The following is a 26,207-nucleotide window of genomic DNA, read 5'->3' as shown; positions in this document are numbered from 1 at the left end:
TTTGTCTGTTTGTCCTTCCTTTTGAGGTAGAAACATTGGCACCAAGTATGGGCATAACCTATGGAAGTAAGCTTCTATTTAAGAGCTTGCCAAACTCTGGAAACTGCCACCAGATGGCAGTAACTGCATCCAAAGGGAAAGCTGCTAATAACACTGGACCGCCAAGCCCCTTGACATGCTTGGAACCAAAACGCTGCTTATTTTCGTAGGCGACATCTAGCGTCAAGTAGCGGTACTGATAATCTGATTACTAGATACTAGCAGGTCTGCTTGTCTTACTATCTTCTTTACCAACAAAGCGGTACAGTAATAGAGTCCCTGAGGATGCAGTGTTGCTGTGACATAATTGTCTAAAACTTGTACAATCAGCCTTTAAAATGCTGATGGTACATTGGAAGTGCATGACGAATTTATCATTGAATTCATTCATAATTTCTCCATGCAATTTCGCAGCTCACTGTACTTTTGCTCACCTCTCAGAAGCTTAGCAAGTTTGTCATATTTGTCTTTCATATGCATTCCACTTACAGAAGATATTGCATTGACTGGAGTGTTTACAGCTTTTTGCCAGTCGAATCTGAACTTTTTTACAATTTCAAGTATATCTTCATATTGATCTAAAAAGCTTTTTTCACTTTTGTAAGTTATTGTAGTTGGTTTGGGAATAAAACATTGGTTGTGATTTTTTAAGTTGTTCAGTTAAACTTTTCTCAATTTGAGCAATCTCTGCTGCTTTAGCTTGTTGTTCTCTTTTTCCTTCTAACTGCTTCTGCCTTGTCATTTCTTGTTGCCGTGCCTCTATCTCTTGCTTTTTGATTTACTCGTTTTTTGATTACTTCAAATTCATCTAATATTTTCTTCCTAGAATTTACAATATTTAGAGCTAAAACTTCAGCCTGTTTCACATTCTTGTCAGTGAGGGCCCCTGTTTTGCATATATCCATTATTGCACCTGATGTTTCCTATTACAGAAGTAATTGGAAGAATCCTTCTAATCTAGTCTTCAGGCCTCCTTCATATATATTCTTCAGTATTGCAAGATATTCCGAGCTTATCAGTCTTATTACTTTAAAAAATTGCTTCCCATTCAGCGCCACACACATTGAAGAAATCGTGAATTAAAGTTGCACTCACGTCTGGTTCAGGTTTAGGTTGACAAAGGTCCAGCCGCCGCCAACCAAACTGTGGGACATGAGGATTGGAAACCACAAATAGCGGTGTTTTAGCAATTTAAATTGCACATCTTAGCATATGCCAAACATACTCTTTAAAAGTGTTTTTTGTTTTTCTACTACACCATCATTGTATGTGTAAAGGAAGCCAGCCATTTCCAACCCAAGCAGGCGAGGGCCATGAGGATTGGGAGCATTCACAAATCCAGGTGTTTTAGCAATCCAAATTGCGCGTCTTAGCTTAAATATGCCAGACATTCTCTTTAAAAATGTATCTTGCTTTTCTACGACCTCATTGCATGTGTAGCCTCTACACAGGTAGAAATCCTTATCTGTTTGTCCTCTTGAGGTTGCATTGGCACCAAGTATGGGCGTAACCTATGGCAGTAGGCTTCTATGAGTTTGCCAAACTCTGGAAACTGCGACCGGGCCCGTTTGTCAAAAGCTTGTAACTTGTAATACAAGTGTAATTAGTCGACTTTCTAACAAGTTATCAATAAGTGACATCCGCTTGTATTACAAGCTTTTGAGAAACGGGCCTCAGAGTAACTGCAGTCAAAGGGAAAGCTGCTAATAATACTGGACCGCCAATCCCCTTGACATGCTTGTAACTAAAACACTGCATATTTTCGTAGTCGACATCTAGCGTCAAGTTGCTGTACTGTTAATCCGCTACTCGACGCTAGATGTCGACTACGAAAATTATCAGCGTTTTGGTTACAAGCATGTCATGTCAAGGGGATTGGCGGTCTAGTATTATTAGTCTATGCTTTAGATTACTAGATACTAGCAGGTCTGCTTGCCTTACTATCTTCTTTGTCAACAAAGCGGTACAGTAATAGAGTCCCTGAGGATGCTGTGACATAAGTATCTAAAACTTGCACTTTCTCACCTCTCAGATGCTTTTTGCAGAAGCAAGTTTGTCATATTTCTCTTTCATGTGCATTCCACTTACAGAAGATATGTTGACCGGAGTGTTTACAGCTATCTGGCAGTCAAATCTGAACTTTTTCATGATTATATTTACAAGTAAATCGTTATATTGGTTTTCATATTGATCTAAAAAGCTTTTTAATTCTCGGAAGTAATTGTAGTTGGTTTGAGAATAACACATTGGTTGTGATTTTTTAAGTTATCTCAATTTGAGCAATCTCTGCTGCTTTAGATTGTTGTTCTTTTTTTACTTCTAAATGCTTCTGCCTTGACATTTCTTGTTGCTGTGCCTCTATCTCTTGCTTTTTGATTTACTCCTGTTTTTTGATTTCTTCTAATTCATCTAACATTTTCTTCCTAAAATTTACAATATTTAGTGCTAAAACTTCAGCCGGTTTCACATTCTTGTCGGTGAGGGCCCCTGTTTGATCCATTATTGCACTGTTGTTTCCTATTACAGAAGTAATTGAAGGAATGTGTTTCACACAGACTGCCTATTGATTAACTCCTGTGATTTAATTTCTTCTAACGTTTTGTTCCTAAAACTGACAATATTTAGAACTAAAACTTCAGCCTGTTTCACACTCTTGTCGGTGAGGGCCCCTGTTTTGCATAGATCCATTATTGCACTGATGTTTCCTATTACAGAAGTAATTAAAGGATTGTTTCTCAGTGAGTGCCTTTCTCTGGGGATCTTTTTGTAAAAAAATAGTGATTTCATTGTAGCATATAGCTAAAACTTCAGCCAGTTTCACACTCTTGTTGGTGAGGGCCTCAGTTTGGCATAGATACATTATTGCACTGATGTTTCCTATTACAGAATAAAGGGATGTGTTTCTCACCGACTGCCTTACCCTGGGGATCTTTTTGTAAAATATTAGTGATTTCATTGTAGCATATACATATTTTTGTATGGCTGTCTGTAACCGTGGCAAAGCGTGTTGTAGCATAATTAGACTAATAATACATAGACGGCTAATCCCATTGACATTCTTGTAACCAAAATACTGCTTATTTTCGTAGTCGACATCTAGCGTAGTAGCGGATTTATCAGTACCGCTACTTGACACTAGATTTCACGAGTGTCGCGGCCAACAAAAAGTGTATTGCTCAACAATTTACAACTAATAGGACTTGAAAATGGAGAAAACGTAGTGATTATAATACTCATTGCAGCTAACCGCTCTTGTCTAAAACCAATCCCCTCCTTTAAATCAAGAAATAGTGGGGCGCGTCTTTGTGGATGGCACAAACTATAATTTTTTCTATTTGAAACAAATTCACAACAATGCTTTTACGTCTGCAATTTCTTTAATGGATTAACTTATAATTAAAATTAAACTTAGCTGTCAAAAAGTTAAACACAAGCAACAATGACATTTGGCAAATGTCAAATAAATCTAAGGGCGCGTCACATTGATACGCAAATTTTTTTAAATTGATTTTTGGATCATTGTAAACGCGACATTATATTTATCAAATTACATGATAAATGCATAAAGAACTAAATGACTTAATGGCATTTTTAGGAATCATTTATGCCAACAAGGAACAACACACTCGTCCATTAAAAAAAACTACTTTTAAATAGTCATCAGACACGATCAAAAATATCTGCACAAGCATCAATCTTTGGAAAAATAGAGTTTGTGCAGATCATTTTGGAAGCGTCGTATGCGTATTATTTTTGACTGTATGTAAAACCTCCAATACAAGTTTATAATTAGTGAATTATACTGGCCTTTATTTTATTTTTACTTTCGTTATAGGGACATAAACTGAATTTTATCACTCGACAGAGTGAAAAGGTTGAAAATTGTTGATGAGTGTGAGTTATCCTTAATAGATACATTTAGTTAACTTACATTACTCATCCAAGAAGTGCGTCTTCAAATATTTCATCATACCAAAAGTTCTGAAGCGTTTCGTTCCGATTACCTGCAATAATAAAAATAAATATGTTACATTTGCCTCTTGCAACTAAACACTAATATCTAAATACCGGACACAGACAAGCGATAATCAATGGCTTGTAAGATTCGACACAAGATTCTCTTCTCACAAAGTCACAAGTCAAAAGTCTACACCTCGACATTGGCAGAATCCACCTTGCTAAAATTTGCGAGGAGTGAAAACCATTTATATACAGTGTGGAAAGATAAGTTGGGCCCTGGAGGGAAACTACTTTAAATCCTTAAGCTGGGTCATTTTACTTAAAGGAGACATTCCTTTATTTTTTAAAAACAAACAAAACTGCATTCAAAGATTTTCTAAAACTCGCTTCCCTCGCCAGGGACTCGAACCAACTAAAAATTCCAAATAATAAACACTCGCAATTTTATTCTATTAGTCGATACAGTTAATGTTAATGATAACATTTCTCCAAGAAACATTAGGTCTTACACTCGTCTGTCGTATAAAATATCCATAAAATATAATACATCTTTAGTACTCAAGATTTTTTAGACAAGCCAAATTGAAGAAAAAAAGATAAATCTTTGAAGTTTTGTTTCTTTTTAAAAATAAAGGAATGTCTCCTTTAAGTAAAATGAGCCAACTTAAGGATTTAAGGTAGTTTCCCTCCAGGGCCCGACTTATCTTTCCACACTGTATATAGATATAAAAAGATTCTGCAGACGTTTATAAATAGCTCCATCAGTCTTCAAGTCTCTTACTTGCTGTGGGCTAGTGTGTATTTCGTCTTATTCCATAAGTTTAAGGCCGCGGGCCGGACCCAAGCGGCGCGTGGCAAATAAAAGCAGGTAATACGTGTATGATATGTATATCAGTGGCTTTGATTTGCCGCTCGCCGCGACGCTTGCGTCCAGTCCCTGGCCTAAGCCTTGAAACTCACTTGATGAGACAATGTGTCAAGTCAACTGTTTCAGTAAACTTATGGAATGCATTATAGTTAAGTCCCATATCTGTTGAGGTCTTCGACCTACTCTTGTACTGTTTCTTTGTTTTCGTGTGTTAATAAAGAGTTATGTACACTGGCGTTCAAAAGTGCATGGAGATATTTCAACCGTAATATTAAGGCATTACGGTCGACATAATATATCCATGCACTTTTGAACGCCACTGTATGTTAATGTTAATTCATACCTTGTACAAAGCGTCATCGCAGATGGCAAACTGCTTGTTATTAGGGTCATACAGATTCTTCTCTTTGATCATGGCCCAGACCCGTTTCACTACTTCATGTCGTGGCATTTCGTCTTCCCCCATGAGATCAGCGAGCGCCGGGGACAGTTTGTAGGCGCGGGTGTAACCGCCGCCTTTACCGCGACCTCCAGCCTAGAAAAAAGTATATATATTTAGTTTTCTTCATGAACATTGCTAAATTATTAACCTTTTCGACGCCGTGTCAAACACAAAAGCTGTCACTCAGACGCCACGTCACCGAAGTGTCAAAACTGAAATTGAACTTTATGCATATGCACGTAGGTCTATGTTGCTCTGTGGTCTGTGACCGATTAATCGGTCTTTGGCGTTGAACCTGCGGTGCGGATATATCGGTCATTGGCGTCCAAAAGGTTAAGAGGCCATCAACGTGCACACTAGCGCCACTGCTAAATTTAATAATCGTGATTATCAAAATTTATCGATAGGTATTTAAGAAAGGGGGCCGCTACGTACTGTATTTTGTATTTGAGTACCTTTTGAATACATCAAACTAGTTTTTATGTTGCTGGATTCGTCAATCTATGCGTCCAAAGCTAAAACGGTCGTTTTTGTTTTGAGTTCATAGATCGACGAATACAGCAACATAAAAAACTAGTTTGATGTATTCAAAAGGTACTTAAATAAGTTAAATACAAACTACAGTACGTAGCGCCCCCTTTCTAGGGTTCCGTAGCCAAATGGTAAAAAACGGAACCCTTATGGATTCGTCATGTCTGTCTGTCCGTCCGTATGTCACAGCCACTTTTTTCCGAAACTATAAAAACTATACTGTTGAAACTTGGTAAGTAGATGTATTCTGTGAACCGCATTAAGATTTTCACACAAAAATAGAAAAAAAAAAAAAAAAAAAATTTTGGGGGTTCCCCATACTTAGAACTGAAACTCAAAAAATGTTTTTTCATCAAACCCAGACGTTTGGGGTATCTATGGATAGGTCTTCAAAAATGATATTGAGGTTTCTAATATCTTTTTTTTTCTATACTGAATAGTTTGCGCGAGAGACACTTTCAAAGTGGTAAAATGTGTCCCCCCCTGTAACTTCTAAAATAAGAGAATGATAAAACTAAAAAAAATATATGATGTACATTACCATGCAAACTGCCACCGAAAATTGGTTTGAACGAGATCTAGTAAGTAGTTTTTTTTTAATAGGTACGTCATAAATCGTAAACCGCAATTTTATTATGTTACTTGCTGCTACGGAACCGTTCATGGGCTTTTTAAATAGCTTTCGTTAAATTTAAATAATCACGATTATTTAGCAGTGGCGCTAGTGTGCACGTTGATGGGCTCTTAATGATATTGTTTAGAGATCTTTTACCTACATATTCTATTTGTTGTAAGTATATAATTACCTTCTTAGCCTTAGGCACCTTCTCTTTCTTCTTGCCCCAGTCATCATCATCATCGGATCCCTTCTTCTTGCGGCCCTTCTTCTTTGGCGCTGGTTTCTGAAAACATAAACAATAAAAAATATAACATAATTTTTTTATTAATAAAGTTCAACAAGAGATGGATAGCTATCGTACCACAATTGAATGATGAGGTGATTTTAACAAGTAAAAAGTAGAACACCTAGATTGGTAGTTTTATTTGGTATATACTGAACTCCGCCAATAGCCTCGTAAGACCCAAGGCAATTTCTGCGCTTTTGAATTTGGAATTTTATTTACCTAATTATTCAACGCGTCACGTTTGGCAGACATTTTTGTACGACGCCCACGTGACTTTGAACGGACCAATCACGGCGCGGGACTATAGTTCGTTTTTTTTAGCATTAGAAAGAAGGTAAGCGATCTTGACATGTCTTTTAATTGAAAAACGCTTTTTAATAATCAGTAACTATTACTTATGAAAGCAGAAGAATATAAATGATCGTATTAGATTCATAATTGTTACATATCTGCCGTGACTTATTTTTAAAACGTGTTTTTCAATTAAAAGACGCGTCAAGATTGTTTATCTTATTTCTAATGCTAAAAAATACGAATTATAGCTTACCGCGTCCCCCGCAATCCTGTATTTGCGGCAACATCGGTTGCCGAAATAATTGCTCAAAGCCACGTCTTTAGGTTCTATTGTCTGTGCTCTTACCAACGCCCACACTGTTATCAATTTGTGTATCTGTGTATCTTTTCTATCAAACGTGCATCCTGAGCATACTCTTGTACGGGGCTGAGACCTGGACATCGTACGCCAAGCATGAACGTCGTCTCAACGCTTTCCACATGCGCTGCATCCGGAACATATTGGGCATATGTTGGAAGGAGAGGGTCACAAACGAGAGGGTCCTTGCGATTGCTCAGCTGCCCAGCCTCTTTGCGCTGCTAAAGCAGAGACGCTTACGCTGGCTGGGGCATGTGCATCGAATGCAACCTTCTCGTTTGCCGCGACGTGTTTTGCTTGGCGCCATAGCTGACGCCAAAAGAAGTATCGGTCGGCCGATGCTACGGCATAAGGACTGCGCCAAGCGAGACATGCACTCCTTCAACATCCCGGTTCATAAATGGGAGGAGCTTGCCGAGGACAGAGATAAGTGGCGCAAACTGGTGTTCGATGGTCGCAAAATCCACGATGACGCTTGGTTTAAGACTAGGGCTTGCAATTCGAATATTCGAATATGTCGAATATTCGACCTGTTTTGATATTCGAATATTCGGCCGCTCAGGTTTCGAATATTCGAATATTTTTTATTACTAGGTAAAATCTATTTTCATCCGTTATAGTTACAGTTTCTGTGTATTTTGCCGGGTATTAACAGTGAATGAGGAACCGTAGGTACCCAAATGCGAAGGAAATAATGTTTTTACTGTATTCCTCTCAATAGGCTTCATGAATACAGTTAAACCTAAGAACCTAACTCAATTTCAAAAGGAAACGAAATCAAAAAGTATGTTTTATTACGGTGCGGCTAATGCTTTTTCTAGGTACAAGTAACTTTACGTAAGTTTTAAGATAAAGGATCATTTTGTTTATTGAGTAAAAGCGTACCTTAAGCGAATATTCGAAGTCTAAACCTTGCCCTTTATCGCAATTCACAAATTTGATCATACCAAACCTACCGAACTAGGTAATCTAACCATGCACCTTTAGCTAACGAATAATCCACCCCGTAGTCAGCCAACTTTTTCCCTTAAATATTCCAATACCAATTATATAACTTATTATATAACAGCCGACCATTAGGAATCAAAACTAAACTTGCCAAGACTAATAAAGTCAATAAAGATTCAAAATACAATGGAATTAAAGGCCATTTTACAGGCTTCTTAACGACAAGAAGTTAATTTAAATCAGAAAATGGTTAGTGATTACCTACTACTAAAATGTTTTCTCTCTTACATACGTGTTTGGATGGTTAAAGTTATATTAATTCACGCAACGACGCATTTATAATAAAAAGTTTTATCAAGAAATATTGAAAATGTCTAATTTTTGCGTTTTAGGTACTTACTTGCTTTTATAAACGTGGGTATTTCAGAGTAGGATGATAAAATCTAGTCAATAAGTGGATTTCTGCAAAATATCATTAATTTTAGCAATATGTGAAAAAAGCTTTTGATTTTTCGTTCCTTTTCTTATTTTTTTTAAATATTCGAATAATTATTCGAATATTCGAATATCTAGTCAGTAAAAGTCGAATATTCGAATACCTGGAAGTTTCGAATATTTGCAAGCCCTATTTAAGACACTCGCAAGTAAGCGAGCCAAGCGTCATCAGCCCGACATCTGTTCGCTACGGGCACACTACACCTGCCTGTTTTGCGGTCGTGGTTGCCGCTCCCGTATTGGCTTATACAGCCATGAAAAACGTTGTCGCCCTGCCTGACACAGTTTGTATAGTCTGCAATAGACTGAAAGGCCTATGATGATGATGATGATGTATCTTTTGCAATGTTTTAATATGTATCTTTTTGTGTTATCTGTTGTGGCATCACCGAATGGGCCCTACGGAAGACCAGCGCTGGCTTTATGCTGAGTTGGGTCCATTTTGTGATGCACACTTATTGATCTCTTCTTTCCTTGCTGTAGTTGACTGTACATGTTCGTACATTTTTGTGATCGTCACGAATAAACATCTTTTATCTTTATCTTCAATTTACTGTCCATTGGTGGACCTTATGCCTTTTGTAATAAGGTCCACCGATGGGCAGGTAAGTGTTGCTGTTTGTACCTCATCAGAGTCGCTGCCAGAGCCGTCATCTTCAGAGGTCTCCTTGCGTTTCTTGGCCTTGGGCGGTGCTCGCTTTGCGGGCTTCTTTTCCACTTCTTCTTCTTCCTCCTGATTAAAATAAAAACCTTAGGAAATATATTCTTGTTTTCAGGCACCAAAGACCTATAGAGTGCATTAGGTATTATTCTATATCTATGGCCAAACCAGACCACCCGCGGGACTAAACTGGATCCAAATAGCAAAGGACAGAGACAAGAGGAAATCGATGGAGAAGGCCTTCACCCAGAAGGGGTCTAATGCACACAACAATATTACTTAAAACTAATTTATCAAAGAATTGTTATTGAAATGCAATATGTAACTTAACAAGGTTTATTCAAAGTGCTTAGAATAAAAGGCTTTTTTATTTTTATTTTATTATGACCACCAAGAAAAGAATGTCATCCCATATTAAAGGCCGGAAACGCACTTGCAACCCCTCTGGTGCTGCAGGTGTTTAAGGGTGACAGTAACTGCTTACCATTGGTCAATCTGTCTCCTTGTTTGCCGCCTATATCATGACATACAATAATATACAGGTTGTCCTTACCTCCTCCTCTGCGGAGCCATCATCTTCCTTGCTATTAACATAGTCCATGACCAGCTGGTCAATCAGCTTCCTCTTCTCACTCAGGTCACAGTCGAAGCTCTTCTCTAGCTTCTGACGCACCTTCTTGGATGATGTGTTGGCCAGGTTCGCATTTTCAAGGATCTCTGCAGGTGATGGAAATAATACTTTATCAGCATTTTTTTTTATTTAATCGTATGGCGTATACAAACAGGTACATAAACATTTTTACAATAGATAGCTACATAACTATAATTATAAGTCCACATTCAGAGACCCGATCCACTTGATTGCATCAGATGTTAACTTAAACAGATCTTCCGGAGAGCCTGAGAAAGAGTGTAGAGGGCAACACTGAATGATGTGCTCTATAGTCTGAGCTTCTTGACCGCAGGCACAGAGAGCAGTATCGCCATCCCCACTTGTGCCGAAAGTAATAGCAGCGTTGTGATACAGAGAGGAAATGCCGCCAGCATCCTTGGTACAATACCTCAAGGGCCTATTTTAGATTTAAGCTAGTTATTAATTTCTTTTAGTCAAAATCACTGTATATATCTTGTTTGTAAATAAATGATTTTTCTCTCTAAAAAAAATACTTTATGATATGAGGTCTTTATCCTTATTTATTTTTAAAATGAAGTAGGTAATTTTACAAATTATAGAGAGGCCAAAAAGTGTAATCTTCTTACTTAGAGGTTTTTAGAAGAAAGAAAGAAGATTTCGATTTCAAATACCTGTCTAATTGTCCATGCACTTTCGACAAACTCTAGTCGCCTATGATAAACCTATCTTGTTGCCTGATATACAATAGTTCAAATTCAATTGAAAAAAAAAACATGGACCTTATGGATGCGAGATACTTTAGAGTTAGACCAAGAAAGTTTGCAACGATTTTGATAACGTACACAGTGCAAGCGGTATTTTTTCGTCATAATTTCATAAAAGTTTGACGTTTAAAATAACACTTGCACTGCGTGTGCTATCAAAATAGTTGCGGACTTATCTTGGTCTAACTCTAATAGGTTTTTGTTGTGTCTTTGCTTACTAAGCTAACTTAACTATAACAATGTAAGAACAAATGCCATTAAAATTCTCCGATAACAAGCTTACAACTCTTACAAACAAGTCAAAGATAAAAATAATCATACAACTTTGTTTCAAATTATCAAATTCGTTCCAAATTCCGAAATGCTCTTCGAGCAACACGGAAGTGTCGGAAGCCGGTGAAAATTAAGAATGCATACTTATCACGAGCAGACTGCGTCGAATAAACGATCGATGAGCGATTCGGAACGTAACAATGGCCGACTACAGAAATGACAAAACATCAACTTATTTCACAAAAAATAACCAATATTTTATAAAATAAAGCATTTCAAATGAAATGTTTCAAGTAAAAACTGCTCCGTATGGTAGTGCGCACCATTTTGTAAAACAAGCTAATGCAAATAGGCCGCCATTGCAGCGCTACATACGTGGAGCATCATGATGCAAGTTACGCGTTGTACAAAAATAAACCACCAGTGGGCAAGCTTATTTAGGAAGCCTAAAATAAAGGCGAATAGCCGGAAAAGTCCGCACAATAATGTCTAACAACTTTCACTTGAAACATTTTCGGTCAATCCTTTTACTATCAGAGATATTTCAATAAGAAGGAAGTGAAAAATAAGTTCCTTTGAACAATGTAGGAAGCCATTACGAGGTGCCCGGGCAAGTCTGTAACCTAGCACTTTTTCAGCTCAAAATACTTGTGAAGTCTAGATTTTGAACGAAAAATGTATAAAATAGCTTCTTTAAGATAATGAACTTACTTGCGATCTCTTTTTCAAGTTCTTCCTTGCTGATGTCTGCCATTTTCTTGAAGTCAGTGAATTTTCTCCCGCGATGCAGAGGAAAGCAAGCCACACAATAATATACCTACGGCTAGGTGCTACACGGCGTCGAAACGAATTTAGCCGAGGATCGTATCGGGGCTCCTCGTGTTTTAATATCGACCAATAATTAAGAGGGGTGGCAACGCATTGTACCAACCAGAAGCTCGAATTTGTTGACATTTGAATAGCGCCATTATTTAAAATGCAGTGATGTTTATTACGTTAAATTTATCATTTAGTTTATTTGAAACGTTTTTAAAATAACAAAATATATCGTTTGCAGTAAACACTTATAAGTATTTAATAGTTATTAGTTAAAAAAGAGCTCTTTTCCGAATATTAAAACTTTGATCTTTGATCGCACAATCGGAACAATCGGAACAATCTAAATATCTCATCTGTCAAATGGTGAAACCGGTGAAACTATTCGGTACTCCTTCGGTCACTCGTACTTCGCACGTGTAAAGCCCCCTCCAGACTATCCACGTGAATCGCGGGCGAAGCCGCGAACGCGAGTGTGAGTAGATTTTCGCAGACAGCGAAATCGACTCCACACTCGCGCATAGTCTGGAGGGGGCTTCATGCCTCATTATTATGAATATATATTTATTAAGTACCTAAATAAATTATTTTTAAATAAATATACTATGATAAATATCACTATAGTGTAAATAACATTATTTGCGGTATTTGACACATTATGACTGACGTATATAGAGATGTAACTAACGCAAATCGATTGTCACAGCAAGCGATTACGATTGGATGGCACGTAGACTGAGGTATCGAATTGTGACGTATAATGAATTTTTATTTGAGATTTAAATAAAGCTAGAATTATATGGTTTTCCCGCAAGCTACCGGTCGGTCGGCGTATTTAATACACCGACCGAGTAGGTCGCACCCATTGTCAAAATTGAAACTAACTGGGGATCTATTTTAAAGTTTATTTATGTTATTTCTGTGTCAAATTTGTTGTCTGTTAAGTGACGATAAATATATCCATATTTACAGTTAATTATCCACCTTTTCCTTATTTTTATTAAAAGAAAAATGAAAAATTCATATCGATTTACTTACAGCTTGGCAAAAAAGAGTAGAAATTAAAAAGTGGCAACACTGTAGTGTCGTCCCGTTTTCTTAAACAAATTGGTTTGAAAGGGACGACACCACAGAGTTGCCACTTTTTAATTTCTACTCTTTTTTGCCAAGCTATAGACGACTACCGATTCATAACGGTGGTGTCCGGCCAACCCTAAAATTAAAAAAAAAAAGACGTAGAATGTAAGGCCCCATTAGCACGACAGCTTAAAAAGCGTTGCGTTAAAACCCGACGTTGGCGCTTTTTTACCGTTTCCAATATTTGTGTTCATATGAACGCTTAAAAATCACTTGTGAGTCGTACTGCCACGTACGCATCTCAGCAAAGCCATACTTTATTTGCTATTACGACGTATTATTTGAATATAGCTTGAATATTTCAGGAATTTGTAAGCATAAGTTGACATTTTTAAGGTGAAACTAATAATAATCTTGACGATTGACACCAAAAATTTACACTTGACAGCCAACTGACAGCAGCGCCGGCGCTTTTTCAACGCTTGTGAGAACAGATACACGGATTTCCGTATGGTCTATTCAATTTGACGCCAACGCTCAACGCCGAAAATCGAACAGTGCTCGATAAAAAAGCGCCGCGCTTAAAAACCGCCTTCGTGTGAATACATACATGGTTATCCATTTGTGTCATTCAAACGCTTTTTTAACGCGCGTTGAAAAAGCTGCCGTGCGAACGGGGCCTAAACGTTCGCAGTGCAGATGTTTTCCTTTGTGATTTCGATGTGCAAAACATTTTACGTAGTATTGCTGTTGTGAGTGACAGACGTCAAATACCGCAAATAATGTTATTTACACTATAAGTGCTGCTAAAAAATAATAAATGTCTATCAACATGTGCGTTTTTAGTATGGACTTAAATGACTTCATTTTTTTTTAAACAATGTTGGCCTGGATGCGAGTCTTTTAAGCCAAAATGACTTCATTTCCTGAGGCGTTTTAGACTCTTTAAAGCTTTAAAGTGCTTTAAAGACAAGTTATTACATTTTAAAGGTTTATTTTTGTCCATAATCTGCAGTAAACGATATTTTTTTTCTTAATAACGTAAGGCAAACAGCTTCAGGGAGAATATTTCAAAATTAAAAATATTTTTATATATTTTCAAAAAAAATATATATATAAAGAATCATTATTGGTTTAACTCATTATTGAAATACCTCTCGGGCGGGAACGTTGAAGGAGAAAGGCGCGCTGGTCAAGAAATTTTCTATTTAGCCCCCTCCAGACTATGCGCGTGAATCGCGGGCGAAGCCGCGAATGCGAGTGTGGAGTCGATTTCGCTGTCTGCGAAAATCGACGCCACACTCGCGTTCGCGGCTTCGCGCCGCGATTCGCGCACGAGTGAGGAGGGGGCTTTTGAATGAAACAGAATGAGAATGGATATGACCAAATAACTGGAAGAGACGCTTTTACTTAAAGTATTATAAAAATGAAGACTACTGAAGACATTAATATCGGAATTGACTTAATATGAATAGTATTTACTGAAGACTGAAGACGTTTACCGGATTGAACTTGCTGAAAAGACAAAAAAATCTACTTATGACAAGGCAGTATGGCTTAGAGCTTTAGCCTGTCCAGATGGACGAAAAAAAAAAATGAAATACTCCTCAAAAATGTCAAAACCACGCGTGAATAGGTGAATAGGTCACAGTTGTCACAATTCCTAACCTGCAAACAGCCGAGCAAGACAAGTTAATTACTGTTATTTGGTCAAAATTTTACTAATATTACTTACCAATGGCAAAAGTAAAGAACAAGAGAAATGCTGGATCTGCAGACAAAGCTCAGCAAAAGAGGAAAGCGGAGGCGAACAAGAAGAAGCTAAACCCATTTGAAGTGCACATAAACAGAGAAAAACACAAGGTTTTGGGAAAGAAATCCAAACATGACAGGGGATTACCTGGTGTTTCACGTGCAAAAGCTATACAAAAGGTATAATATAACAAATCAAAATAATTTCAATACGTTTTTAATCAGTTTTTGTGTTGAACGATATTCACATAAAAACTCATAAAATTTTACATGTTTTTAAGGTTCCGTACCCAAAGGGTAAAAACAGGACCCTATTACTAAGACTCCGCTGTCCGTCCGTCCGTCCGTCTGTCACCAGGCTGTATCTCACGGACCGTGATAGCTAGACAGTTGAAATTTTCACAGATGTATTTCTGTTGCCGCTATAACAACAAATACTAAAAACAGAATAAAATAAAGATTTAAGTGGGGCTCCCATACAACAAACGTGATTTTTGACCGAAGTTAAGCAACGTCGGGCGGGGTCAGTACTTGGATGGGTGACCGTTTTTTTTTTTGCCGTTTTTGCATTATGGTACGGAACCCTTCGTGCGCGAGTCCGACTCGCACTTGCCCGGTATTTTTACTGTTATACATTGAAAAAGTATGTGATACTTTCGAATTTTATACAGCAAAAGGGTATTGTAAGGGTAAGGGGCTTGTATGCACACCTAATTTTGCCACATAAGTACCTAATTTTTGCAAGAGATTATAACCAAGTTTTTTTTATTGTAGAGAAAAGAGACTCTCGGCACGGAGATGAAGCTGATGCATAAAACTAACACATTTATAGACAAGCGTATAGGTGAGAAGAACAGTGAGTTGTCGGCCGAGGACAGGATGGTCGCCCGGTTTGCTGCCGAGCGGGTGAAGCAACATAGTAGGAAGAATATTTATAATCTGGCTGATGATGAGGTGTTGACACATAGGTGAGACTATTAAAGGAATACTTCTCAGTTATTTCCATTGTCAGAATCTGATGACATTTGGGGACATTAAGCTAACTTGTAAAATATTTCATGGGGGTAATGACCCTCTCTGGGACCCAGGGATGGGTCTAGGACAATAGTAGATATTTTTCTACACTAGCAACCCCCCACCAATGTTATATTCGGGCCATCTCCCACCTAACTATAAAGCTGGATCTGCCCTTGGTAAGAATATGTCACTATTTCTATTTCAGAGGCCAAACATTGGAGCAGATAGAGAAGTTTGATGACCCGCGGTCTGATGAAGAAGATGAGTCAGGATTCAAGGGATTGGATGGTCAGACATGTTTATAATTTACATAAACAATATCGAAATAATCTAGTGCATAGGCTGCAATTGCAGAGATATAAGCATAAATAAATAATTAAAAATTGTTTTATTCAAATAGTTTGAACATAGGTACATAATAAAAGTTTACAAAATAATGCTTACAAACTAATTGAAAAGGAAACTGGCTCATAGTGGCATAGTGTAAACTATAGTTTAGTAATACCAGTAATACTAACCCAGCTTTTATAAATTTATATTTCCACTCTTGGGCACAGGCCTCCTCTCAAGAACAAGAGTGATTCGCTACGGTCCCCATGTAAATGTGTCCCCAAACTATACTTATCTAAATACCTACCATTTCAGACGACTTTGTCTCCGAAGGCCACTTCGGTGGTGGCGTCCTATCCAAGTCCGATAAAGACGGAGCCAAGTCCCACAAGGACCTCATCGAGCAGCTGATCGCCGAGTCCAAGAAGAGGAAAGCAGAGAAGCAGAAGGAAAAAGAACAGACCTTGGACTTGACGGAGAAGCTGGACAGCGAGTGGAAGGATCTGCAGCCGGTTGTGTTTAAGAAGTAGGTTTTCAATTTCTTTTTACCCGATATTGTTGTGTACTTACCACTCTAGAGTTGCAGGCGTCCATAGGCTATGGTAACTGCACTGTAATTTTTATTTAGTGATACATTGTATTTTGATATACAAGGAAATTTAAAAATATTAATTCCTAAAGGAAAAAATGGGTGACAAGTAAATGTTAATTAATAAATCAACAAAATAAAGAGTATAATATACTTGACACAGTTACATAATGCCAGGTACATACAACGCATATTGGACCAAAGCAGGCCAATCCAAGGGACAAAGTTAGGGCTTGTGCACAAATCACGCGAGGTTCGATAGGGGGAGGGGGGGTCACGAAAAAATCACGATAGATCACGTTGGGGGAGGGGGGTATAAGGAAACCTCACGTGTATTTTTCTACAGTGAACGAAACTAAGAAAAAAAAACCTACCACATGAGTAGACATTTTTCTCGGTTTCGTTAAACATAAATCTTTAAAAAAAAAAAAATCTTCACTCTGCACTTCAAAATAGCGAGTCTATTTAACGAAAATAGAAAAATAAACAAGATTTTTCTATATACAATAGGTACTATTTATCTTAAAATTAGGTCAAATGAAAAAATTTCAAAAAAATACACGTGAGGTTGTATGGGGGGAGGGGGGTAGCCAAAAACCTCACCAAATATCACCAAGGGGGAGGGGGGGTCAAAAAGTAGCTGAAAACACCTCGCGTGATTTGTGGACAACCCCTTATACGCTAGAGGGAGCAAGCCAAAATGATGGCCACCAACCACATAAAACTGATCTAAGTTGGCCCAATATTTGTCCTCGCCATGGCATAAAGTATTGTATTGTAGTACAGGCGATTTTTCGCAACTCGAGGTCCTGCGCCTATTTTGCGTGATGGCATAAAGTAAAATTAAAACATATAAATAACAAAGCATTGTCTCTGGTTACAGGATGCGAGTAGAGGAGGAGTCGGCCATAGACAAAGTGCTGAACAAGGCGGAGAAGAACAGCCAGGACTATGACAAGATGATGCGCGAACTGCGCTTCGAAAAGCGGGGCACGGTGAGTATTTCATGACATTAGTATTACTGTATATATGTGGGGTGTATGAATGTGGAGGGAAGTAACGGGAGAAGAAAACCGAGAAAAAGGTAGATGGACTGTGTGAGAGATGATATGAAACGAACGCAAGTGAATGATGAGATGATGGGCGTGAGAGGCATGGAAGAAAAAGACATGCTGCGCCGACCCCAAATAAATGGGATAAGGGCAAGCAAATGATGAGTATACTGTACTCGTATCTATCAATATGTCCACACAAAACGAGCCGCCTCACAAGGGAATTGCCGCGCGAAGTGACTCGGTTCGTGTAGATAGATTAGACGTGCCTGCACGTACGGTCGGGATGCCTCGTTCGAGGCACGGCTGTATAGAAGACTACTACGTCTAAGTGCATTTTCACATTGTCCTCACCGATATCGGAAGCAGGCTCCGCGCCCGCGCGCCCGCGCGCCCGCGCCCGGGGCCCGCGTCACGCACACCACGACAACCATGACGCCGCCACACACGCACACAGCTGACGGGGGCTCCTGCATGCCAGGATTTATCGGAAGCGCCGCACCGATATCGGAAGCGCCGCACCGATATCGGATGTCGAAAGGCGCCTATGGCAAAAACAGCTGCAGGAGGCAGGAGAATGCCATTGGCATTAAGTCCGCCTTTTTTGCTTTATTTATAGTTTTTTAATAATAATGATTTATTAAATGCATTAATAAATACATAGAAACACTTACATCCTACATTTTACTTTACAATGTGGAAACGCTCTTAAACGTAGACTAAAAGAAGAGTTTGATAGACCTTAGAATCATATCCAGTATTTTCTAAACCCATGAATGCTTTTTGGGTAATTTTCGACATGAAATTTATGAAATGTAATGTAATGTAATTACAAAATAAATTTCAGCCATCGGATGCAATCAAGAGCGACGAAAAATTAGAAAAAGAAGAGCAATTAAAGATAGCACAACTAGAGAAAGAAAGGGTAATGAGGATGAGAGGAGATTACGAGGAGTCAGCTAAAGTCGAGCCAGCTAAGAAACACCGGTAAGATACTACCCCCTTAATCATAAAACTTAACAAACCTCTGTTAAGAGCCCATCAACGTGCAAACTAGCGCCACTGCTAATTAATCGTGATTATTTAAATTTTACGACAGGTATTTAAAAAAGAGGGCCGCTACGTACTGTATTGTGTATTTTAATACCTTTTGAATACATCAAACTAGTTTTTATGTTGCTGGATTCATCAATCTATGCGTCTAAAGTTAAAACTGCCGTTTTTATTTTGAGGTCCTAGTTCGACGAATCCAGCAACATAAAAACTAGTTTGATGTATTCATAAGGTACTTAAATACACAATACAGTACGTAGCAGCCCCCTTTTTTAAATACCTGTCGTAAAATTTAAATAATCACGATTATTTAGCAGTGGCGCTAGTTTGCACGTTGATGGGCTCTTAAAGTATGTCCCTTTTCAACAAACACAAATATTATAATGACAGATAGGGACAAAAGATTACCCACAGCTTGTTTTTTTTGACAAATAAATAAATAAAATCAGTGATAACACAATATTATGATGACTTGATGTCATATATCAATCTCAGGGACTCGAACCTGCCCGCCGTTCTATCAACTGAGCTACCGAGACTTACCTGTTCACAGCGAAAATTTTCACTACATCCGCCACTACATACTAGTCTCGCCCGAGACAGTGGGGTTTTCCACCTTTCCTTGATTTTTAAGCATTTTTCTTAAGGCTAACCCACACTAGCGTCTTTTGAGGGGGGATTTAAATCTTCTCGAGGCAGAGGTGTAGGGTTGGAGCCGGTGTAGCTTTATTTGACGTTCATAAGCGCATTGTAATATGTCTACTTTAATAATCTATTTTTTATCTTTATCTTATCTTATCTTGAGCGTCGGCGTCTAGTCAGCGCTATGGAAAATGGCGTCGCTGCGCAGTAGCGCCAACGTTGCGTCGAGCAGCAGCCATAGAGTTGACTAGACGCCGACGCTCGGAAGACGCCAGTGTGGGGTGGCTCTTAAATTTACCTGGATGAGTAGTAGATGTCTGTTTAAAGAAAAATGCTGTAAGCATAAAATGTATCAAAACCACCAAATAAATAATAACTAGTACTACCGTACAGAAAGGACACTTCCTACAAACCCGAAGTTTGACCGCTGTCAACGACCCTGCGCCGCTGTTCAGGGTCGAATCATGCTATCCCTTTCGGCTATTTAGGGTTGTCAAAATTCAAGTAATTATCTTATCTGTGGTCGTGCACGCGAAAGGAAGTCAAGTGGTGCCAACCCTAATAATTGCTCGGAGCAATACTGAGCCGAACGGAGCCGAGTTCGACCGAAGTGAGGAGTGTCTCCCCACTGTCAAAACATGCTTTTCTGGCCTCTGGTCATTTGAAAGTTTTTTTTTAATAACAATATTTCCAGGTCAGCTGATGATCTCGACGATAACTTTGTGCTGGAGGACGAGAAAGAGTTCATGCTCGCGTACGACAAGGACGGAAAACCTCTTGTGCCTGAACACATACTCAACGACTATTCAGGTAAATATATATTTAAAAAAAAAATGTCCAAATTACCAGCAGTCTAACACAGAGGGAAAGCCGAGGAAAAGTTCTACTGTAGACTACCTATTTTTCATATATATTTGGGAGGTCTCTATTGTTTTCCAAATAGTTTTAGTCATAATGTATTGTTTGTCCGAATTTTCGATAGCCATAATTGGTTTTCCTCAGAAACGCGTAACTTTTCAGGTTTGCCATAAAACAAACCTAACCTAACCTAAGCCATCTATAGAATAACCTTACGAAAATCATGAAAAGTTAACGGTTTCAGTTTTATGACTAACGATAATATGACAAACAATACATTATGACTTAAAACTTTATGGGAAACAAAGGGACCCCATATTTGGGGACAATCTAACACCAAACGATCTAGCCCCAAACTAAGCAACTATACATATTACTTCTTTTTCAGTTCCCAATGCCCAAAAACAATATGACGATGGCTTGACTGAGTCAGAAGACGACGATGATGATGAGAAAAATGAAGAAAACAGTGACGATAATGATGATGAAGAAAGTGGCGACGAGGAAGACAGTGAAAAAGAAGAAACGGCCAGTAAAAGTAAAAATGATACTAAAAGCGATAAAAAAGTAGTGAGCGATGGCAAAGAAAAATCTGGAGATAAAGAAAAGAGTATATTATTTAAAGATTCAGATGATAGTGAAGAGGAATCAGACGAAAATGATGAACCAGATAGTAAAACCCCTCAAAGTGATTTAAAAGTAAAAAGTAGTAAATCTGAAAAATCAGAAGATTCTGATGATAGTGAGGAAGAAAGCGAAAAACAAGAAACTAAAGAAATAAGTACAAGTAAAGAATCTAAATCAAAAATAAAAATTGATGGCAAAGGAGATGACAATTCAAAAATGAGTCAAAACAGTGCGAAAATAGCTCTCAACAGTATAAATGATGATTCTGAAGAGGAATCTAGTGAAGAAAGTGACGGTGACAAAGAAATAGAAGACATAAATGATATTAACAAAAATGAGAATGCAAAGAAATCTAAAGTTGAACTGCATTCTGATAGCGAAGAAGATTCAAGTGAAGATGAAGAGTCAGAAACAGAGACTCAGAATATTGCACAAAAGAAAGTTTTAAATAATAAACGTAAGAAACTTATCGGTGATTCAGACAGTGAAAATGAAAATAAAGAGACTAAAGATGAAAGTGAGGATGAGATTGATGAACAATTGAAGTCATATTTAGGAAAAACTGCTGAATACGAGAACTTTAAGGTGAGAAAACAATTGTTTTAAAAGTACCGTTAAACCCTCTTACTACTGTTTAATAGAATAGAAATCTACGAATTACACAACCTCTTTTTGTTCTTTTCAATAGTACACATTTTGCACATTTTCTCTCTGTTTTTGTTGTGGACAGGAAACAGCAGTGACAGTTTTTATGTTTTAAAGTGCCGTTAAGATTTATCACCTTGATATTAGTATTTTTCATAAATAGACAAATCCTAATTTTCATTAACACAAGTTGTATAAATGTCAACAATCAATCAAATAGTTTTATCTAATTTACAGGAATTATTATCAGGAAAGAATCCAACACAGCAATCCACAGCCATCCAGAAACTAATAAAAACCTACGACCCAAGTCTCGGCGAAAATAACAAAGATAAACTATCAAGATTATTTGCAAACATGCTTCAATATGTCAACGACTTATTCTCAAATCTAACAAACGAAGGGGAACTCATGAAATCATTCTTGATATTTAACGATATAACCAAGCATTTCTATGACATCGCACATATTAATAAAGTATCATCGAGAAAATTCTTTGCAGAGTTATTAAAAGAGAAATACGACGCGTATAGAAAGAAACCGAAGCGAATACCGGATATGGATACGTTAATATTTTTCAAATTAATATCTATACTGTATCCCACTTCTGATTTCCGGCATCCACTCACGTCGCCATCTTTAACTTTCATGTCTCAAATTTTACATTCATGCAGATTTAGAGATGCATATTCTATATCTAGAGGACTATTCTTGGTAACTTTAATATTAGAATACACGGTTTTATCAAAAAGATTTGTACCGTCGGCTATTAATTTCATTAGAGGCATTCTATATTTGAGCGCAAAAACGACCATTTTAAATCCGATAAAAGTCGTTCCACCGTTCCGTTTGCATAAGGACGCGAAGATTTTTAATTTGGAAGACGACTGTTCGAAATTGAAAGGCGAATGGAAAATGAGTTTGAACGATTTGTTGACAGATACCATAGACAATGGATTTAAAATTCGAATAGTTTTTAATTCCATAATGATTTTGAGGGAGTTTTTTGAGCATTGTGGTGAAATGGAGGCACAGGAGTGTATATTTCGTCCGCATATTCAGTTAATGAGTAGATTGGATGTTGAGTTGTATCCCAAAAAGATAGCAAGTGCTATTGAAGAGACTATTAAATATATGAAGGGTAGTTTGGAGGTGAAGACCTATACGCCTCTGACTAGTGCTAAGGCGAAACCGAAGGTGCTGAGGTTATATGAACCTGATATACAGGAAGTGTGAGTATACTGTTTTTTAATTGTACCTAAAATTATTTATTCAACTTTTCTTCACTCACGCTCACGATACTCTGGCAAGCTAACTATGTCAGTAGAAAAAAGCCCGAAATTCAAAAATTGTATGGGAGAACGAACCGAATTCACTCCTTTTCTACTGACAAAGCTGGCTTGCCAGAGTATACCTAAACATCTACGTTATAAAATGCTTAGACGATTATTTCTTAATGTAGAGTTTTAAACTGACAAAATTTAATACATATAGATGGTCAAGCAAATCTTGTCAGTAGAAAAAGGCGCGGCAATTCAAATTTTCTATGAGACGATATCCCTTAGCGCCTACATTTTTCAAATTTGCCGCCTTTTTCTAATGACAAGATCTGCTTGACCAACTTTAGATATTTGGTTTAAGCAATATTTTCTATTTTTTTTAAAGATACCATAAGAGAGGCAGATATCGAACTATAGATTTCGATGTTCGCTCTCTGGCCCTCTTTTGCGTTGTATTTTTGCTTTGCTATTATGCCTTTATGCCCATGTTATAAAAATGCATAACTCGAAATTACATAAAAATTAAAACAATGTCTCGGAGAACAGAAAAAATCACTGACTATCAGGGGCACTAGAGACCTAGACCTAGAAAAGGCTGCAGCGATTTTGATAGCCCACGCAGTGCAAGTGTTATTTTAAATGTCAAACTATAGACGGTCAAGCAAATCTTGTCAGTAAAAAAAGGCGCGAAATTCAAATTTTCTATAGGACGATATCCCTTCGCGCCTACATTTTTCAAAAATGCCGCCTTTTTCTACTGACAAGATCTGCTTGACCAAGTATACTATGAAATTTTGACGTATAAATAACACTTGCACTGAGTGGGCTATCAAAATCGCTGCAGACTTCTTGGCCTAACTCTAGCTAAATTGACATTAATTTGACAGGTTCACCGGAAGTAAGAGCTCTAAACTGTCACGAGAAACAGCCGAGCGGCAGCGACTGCAGCACAAGATCAAGCGAGAAATGAAGGGGGCGCTCCGTGAAATAAGAAGGGATAAGGCGTACGTCGGCTCTGTCAAGATCAGGAATAAGATACAGAGGTATGTATTATGTAAAGCTTTCTCTCTCTCTGTTATCAGATTACTTAAGTCACAGTATAAATAATAGTACTACCGTACAGAAAGGAAACTTCCTACAAAACCGAAGTTTGACAGCGATTCAGGGACGAATCATGCTCCTTTCTTATGTATGGCACCATCGCCTTCGGCTATTTAGGCTTGTCAAAATTCAAGTCATTAGTCATTATGTTATCTGTGGTCGTGCACGCAAAGGGACGTCAAATTGTGCCAACCCTAATAGTTGCTCGAAACAATGCTGAGCCGAACGGAACCAAGAATGCCCGAAAGGAGGAGTGTCGCCCCACTGCTTTAGGATGCTTAATCATGACGTATAAATAACACTTGCACTGCGTGGGTTATCAAAATCGCTGCGGACTTTTCTTGGTCTAACTCTTAAGGGCTCATTCGCACGAGCGCTTAACGCTTTTACAACGCGCGTTAAAAAAACGTTTGAATGGCACAAATGGATACTATGTGTATTTATTCACACGATGGCGGTGGCGCTTTTTACCAAGCATTGTTGGATTTTCGACTCAAGCCTTGGTCGTTAAATCGAATTTAGAGTGCGGACAGATTCAAGCGCTTTTTTCACGCTCGTTAGTAGGAGGCCTAAAGCCCTTTTGTCTGAGTCAAGAAATGACCATATTCTTTTTCACATCACCTATTTGAAAAAGGACTTTTTCTTCTCCGCTAGGAGGGATCAAAGTGGCACTTTTTTTCCCTGCTAGGAGGGATCAAAGTTGAACTTTTCTGTTCTAGGACACTGTTTTTGTTATTTTTTGCATTCTTTTTAGGGTTGCGTACCCAAAGGGTAAAACGGGACCCTATTACTAAGACTCCGCTGTCCGTCCGTCCGTCTGTCTGTCACCAGGCTGTATCTCACGAACCGTGATAGCTAGACAATTGAAATTTTCACAGATGATGTATTTCTGTTGCCGCTATAACAACAAATACTAAAAACAGAATAAAATAAAGATTTAAGTGGGGCTCCCATACAACAAACGTGATTATTGACCGAAGTTAAGCAACGTCGGGCGGGGTCAGTACTTGGATGGGTGACCGTTTTTATAGATAATGGTACGGAACCCTTCGTTTGCGAGTCCGACTGTCACTTGGCCGGTTTTTTAGCTTGAATAATAATAATTTGTGTCAACACTAAGTTTTTTTTATTTTCCTCATAGTTGATGTGAAAAGCAGTATGTGTCACACGGTATCAAAATAATTTCGTCTTGGGCGTTAACACTTGAATCCCTCATTACGCTCAGGATTCAATGTACTCCCTTGACGGAAATATATCATTTTGATCCTTTGTAACACAAACTACTATTTCACATCACCTATCCGAAAAAGGGCTTTTTCTGGTATCGTCTTGGGTCGTCCCATTCGTTTTTCGTCAAGTTCTTAAATTAGTCCTATTCTGATTTCGTCACTCATTCTACATTGAAAGCCACCGACGATTGTGACGAATGTAGAATGAGTGACGAAAGCAGAATAGGACTAATTTAAGAACTTGACGAAAAACGAATGGGACGACCCAAGACGATACCCTTTTTCTTCCCCGCTAGTAGGGATCAAAGTGGCACTTTTCTTCCCTGCTAGGGGGGATCAAAGTTGTACTTTTCTGTTCTAGGACACGATTTTTTCTTTCTTGCATACTATTTTTTTTTGTCAAATATATATATATTTTGGAACAACAATTTCCTCATAGTTGATGTGAAAAGCAGTATGTGTCACGCGGTATCAAAATTATTTCCTCTTGGGCGAACACTTGAATCCCTCATTACGCTCAGGATTCTACTGTAGAATCCATCGTTTCATTCAGGATTCATTGTACGCCCTTGACGGAAATATATCATTTTCATCCCTTGTAACAAACTACTATTTTATTTTCAGCGACAACATGCGAAAGGAAAAGGTGAAGCAGATCTACAAGGACGCTTCCATACAGCAAGGGGAGCTCAACAAAATGAAACGGGAAAAATAATGTGTACACGTCTTATATACTACATTTATTAACAATTACTTATTTCTTTCATTTACAACTTAGCTGCTAAGGTACGCTGTCAAGGAATTTATAGAAAATAATAGAAAATGTTTAGGTAGGGTCATTCGCCAGTAACTAAAAATGAATTCTATTCACCTATAAATAGAATTCACTTTAGCATAAGGTGGCCAGTTATTGAAAGCTGGCCAGTTATTGAAACCTTATACTAAAATGAATTCTGTTTATAGGTGA

At 38.0% G+C, this 26,207-nt stretch overlaps 2 protein-coding genes and 1 pseudogene across 3 annotated transcripts; 1 reads left to right on the top strand and 2 right to left on the bottom strand.

The window, feature by feature from the left end:
- Window positions 1–523: 523 nt before the first annotated feature.
- Window positions 524–12,102, bottom strand: LOC134801161 (uncharacterized). Of its 2 annotated transcripts, none has more exons than XM_063773704.1 (7): window positions 11,884–12,102; window positions 10,055–10,218; window positions 9,466–9,573; window positions 6,647–6,742; window positions 5,211–5,402; window positions 2,548–4,043; window positions 524–952 (listed from the first exon to the last, which is right to left on the bottom strand). In XM_063773704.1, the coding sequence occupies exons 1-6, from the start codon at window positions 11,924–11,926 to the stop codon at window positions 3,972–3,974; spliced, it is 675 nt and encodes a 224-aa protein (XP_063629774.1). In that variant the 5' UTR covers window positions 11,927–12,102; the 3' UTR covers window positions 524–952; window positions 2,548–3,971. The 2 variants fall into 2 exon arrangements, with proteins under 2 accessions (XP_063629774.1, XP_063629775.1); XM_063773705.1 differs by having other exon boundaries at window positions 527–952; window positions 2,908–4,043.
- LOC134801320 (uncharacterized) lies at window positions 1,906–2,539 on the bottom strand (annotated as a pseudogene).
- A 2,619-nt stretch (window positions 12,103–14,721) lies between the features above and the next one.
- LOC134801100 (nucleolar protein 14 homolog) lies at window positions 14,722–25,997 on the top strand. The gene is made up of 11 exons (XM_063773622.1): window positions 14,722–14,997; window positions 15,592–15,785; window positions 16,040–16,122; window positions 16,480–16,690; window positions 17,637–17,748; window positions 18,653–18,792; window positions 20,195–20,310; window positions 20,747–21,570; window positions 21,868–22,862; window positions 23,798–23,953; window positions 25,865–25,997. Exons 1-11 carry the CDS (start codon window positions 14,803–14,805, stop codon window positions 25,953–25,955), a joined length of 3,117 nt encoding a protein of 1,038 aa, XP_063629692.1. The 5' UTR covers window positions 14,722–14,802; the 3' UTR covers window positions 25,956–25,997.
- Window positions 25,998–26,207: the final 210 nt, after the last annotated feature.

The sequence above is a fragment of the Cydia splendana genome, chromosome 21 (assembly GCF_910591565.1).
Source record: "Cydia splendana chromosome 21, ilCydSple1.2, whole genome shotgun sequence".
Lineage (NCBI taxonomy): Eukaryota > Metazoa > Arthropoda > Insecta > Lepidoptera > Tortricidae > Cydia > Cydia splendana.
The sequence above is the reverse complement of the archived record's forward strand: the minus strand, read 5'-3'. Positions and strand labels throughout refer to the sequence as shown.

What these genes read in the sequence shown, in the direction of transcription:
- LOC134801161 (XM_063773704.1), bottom strand. Translation starts at nt 11,926, where the DNA reads ATGGCAGACATCAGCAAGGAAGAACTTGAAAAAGAGATCGCAA. An exon ending in CTGGCAGCGACTCTGATGAG is followed by an intron (nt 6,743 to 9,465) that starts GTACAAACAGCA and finishes TTATGTTTTCAG; the next exon opens with AAACCAGCGCCAAAGAAGAA. An exon ending in AGGTGCCTAAGGCTAAGAAG is followed by an intron (nt 5,403 to 6,646) that starts GTAATTATATAC and finishes ACTTTTTTCTAG; the next exon opens with GCTGGAGGTCGCGGTAAAGG.
- LOC134801100 (XM_063773622.1), top strand. Translation starts at nt 14,803, where the DNA reads ATGGCAAAAGTAAAGAACAAGAGAAATGCTGGATCTGCAGACAAAGCT. An exon ending in AGGATTCAAGGGATTGGATG is followed by an intron (nt 16,123 to 16,479) that starts GTCAGACATGTT and finishes CTACCATTTCAG; the next exon opens with ACGACTTTGTCTCCGAAGGC. An exon ending in CTGAATACGAGAACTTTAAG is followed by an intron (nt 21,571 to 21,867) that starts GTGAGAAAACAA and finishes TCTAATTTACAG; the next exon opens with GAATTATTATCAGGAAAGAA.